The 2,394-nt window shown below is 33.8% G+C and overlaps 1 protein-coding gene across 1 annotated transcript; it reads left to right on the forward strand.

The window, feature by feature from the left end:
* The first annotated feature begins 893 nt into the window (after nt 1-893).
* On the forward strand, nt 894-2,128 carry LOC133675405 (thaumatin-like protein). Its single transcript, XM_062096772.1, has 2 exons — nt 894-1,068; nt 1,313-2,128. Exons 1-2 carry the CDS (start codon nt 1,002-1,004, stop codon nt 1,990-1,992), a joined length of 747 nt encoding a protein of 248 aa, XP_061952756.1. The 5' UTR covers nt 894-1,001; the 3' UTR covers nt 1,993-2,128.
* Nucleotides 2,129-2,394: the final 266 nt, after the last annotated feature.

Below are 2,394 nucleotides of genomic sequence, written 5' to 3' on the forward strand. Positions count from 1 at the left end.
ATAAATCTTAAACTATCCCAACCCCATAAACCCTAAGTGTATGATTAGGGTTTGCTATTATTTTATTTGCATCACATGATTCACTATGATCTTCTACTGTCATCTCTCTTCCACTAGGACCATTGTCCTCTGCAAGCAAGATTCTCTAACTGTATTGTTTTTGCATCCAAATATCAAGCTAGCTCATATTCCTAGTTATTATACTGCTATTAATTAACGTTCTAGATATTGATTTCCCCTCTAAGTTAAATTTCTGCCTTCCTTCTTCTACCTATTCTTTTTATTAAAAAATAAAAATAATGGGAAAATCTAAACTATCATCAACTTTTAATCCCTATACTCTAAAATCTAAAATGATATTAAAAATCAAATATTTAGGGTTTATTTTTGTTTAGTTTAGGATTGAAAAGTAGCGGTAAAAAATAACAACTATAACTACGTTGTGTTATTTTTTAAATATTTTTTTAATACATGCTAGTTTGTTAGCATATTTTATCAAATTATGTTAATTTTAAAAAAAAATCTAAAACTTATGTATCTAAAAATTAAAGTTTTTCACTTATATAAGTCTGACCTCAATCAAATTAATTTGATTGATCTCTATTTTAAAAGTATTTAAGATAATGATATAAATTGTTTAAAAAAATATTTTTTATTTGAAAATATATTAAAATAATATTTTTTTTATTTTATAAAATTTATTTTTAATGTTAATATATTAAAACAATTTAAAATTATAAAAAAATAATTTTAAATGAATCAAATTTTCAAAAGTTTTCAAAACTGTCGGAACAAACTTTATTGGCTTTTCAAAATAATCAAGCGGCAGTAACTCTACTGACTTTATTCCACTTCTTTACTGTACCCTCACATTTTTTTTCCCTATAAAAACCCTACTAACGGGAAGCTCTTGGAAAGAGGAGAGAGAGGATTCTTTCTGCTTAGCTATCCTCAACCTCAAATCCATTGTGTGGTGTTCGCTAGCTTCTCAGTTTCTCACCATGGCAGCAATGCTGAGATCTCTGCTCACTCTCACTCTCTTCACTCTTATATTCTCCCACATTTCAGGTACTAACTCGTGCCCTCTTCGCTTTTGAGTCCTTTTTTTGCAGGTTTTCTTAGGCAGAGGTAAAGATCTAGTCTTTTTTAAAATTTCCTATATTTTCATGTGCTGTTGTTTAGTTTGGCCTAGACCATACCACATTGCCTCTAAACACAGCTTCCTATGAGCAAATATATAATATATCAGTTTCTTAATTGCTGATTATTATTAACATTCTAATTGTTATTATTTTTTTTCTACATAATGCAGAGGTCTCATCAACAACAATAACACTTCACAACAAGTGCACCCATCCAGTGTGGCCAGGCGTCCAACCAAGTGCAGGAAGGCCCGTGTTAGCCCGTGGAGGGTTCAAGCTCCCACCCAACAAGGCCTACACCCTCAACCTCCCACCACTCTGGTCAGGCCGATTGTGGGGTCGCCATGGCTGCTCCTTTGACGCCTCTGGGCGCGGCCACTGTGCTACTGGAGACTGTGGAGGCTCCCTCTTTTGCAATGGCATTGGAGGCACCCCACCTGCCACACTAGCAGAAATCACCCTAGGCAATGAACAAGATTTCTATGATGTTAGCCTTGTTGATGGCTACAATCTTGCAATCTCAATAACTCCATTTAAAGGCTCAGGCAAGTGCAGCTATGCAGGGTGTGTTCGTGACTTGAACATGATGTGCCCTGTGGGGTTACAAGTCAGGTCAAAAGACAACAACAGGGTCGTGGCTTGTAAGAGTGCTTGCTCTGCTTTCAATTCCCCGAGGTATTGCTGTACTGGTAGCTTTGGAACCCCACAAGCTTGCAAGCCAACTGCTTATTCGAGGATCTTCAAGGCAGCTTGTCCGAAGGCCTACTCTTATGCTTATGATGACCCTACTAGCATTGCAACCTGCACTCGTGGAAATTATTTGGTCACTTTCTGTCCTAATCAACACTGATGAGAGTGAGGTATCAGTGGCTGATCCTATTCAAGTAGGAGAGTTTGTTTCGGGTTATTATATAATGTAGTGCTAGTATTTATTCAGAGTGTAATCGGTTTGATGTATTTTTATAAAGAGTACTTTTTCATTAAAATTACATATATTTTTTTTTATTTGTAACATTAATATATAAAACTATTGAAAAACAAGAAAAATATTTAATTTAATATTTTTTAAAATAAAAAATATTTTAAAAAACAAGTTTACGTGGTCATGGTGTTCCATTGAAGTACCTTTCTAAATTCTAATAGATACTTAATTATGTTATATAATTAATAATATACGGTAATGATCTTCCTTGAGTTAGACATGATTTATTTTGAGCTTATGCATGTTTTGGCTTCATTTTGTTTTTATTTT

Source organism: Populus nigra, chromosome 16, assembly GCF_951802175.1.
Source record: "Populus nigra chromosome 16, ddPopNigr1.1, whole genome shotgun sequence".
NCBI classification, from domain to species: domain Eukaryota; kingdom Viridiplantae; phylum Streptophyta; class Magnoliopsida; order Malpighiales; family Salicaceae; genus Populus; species Populus nigra.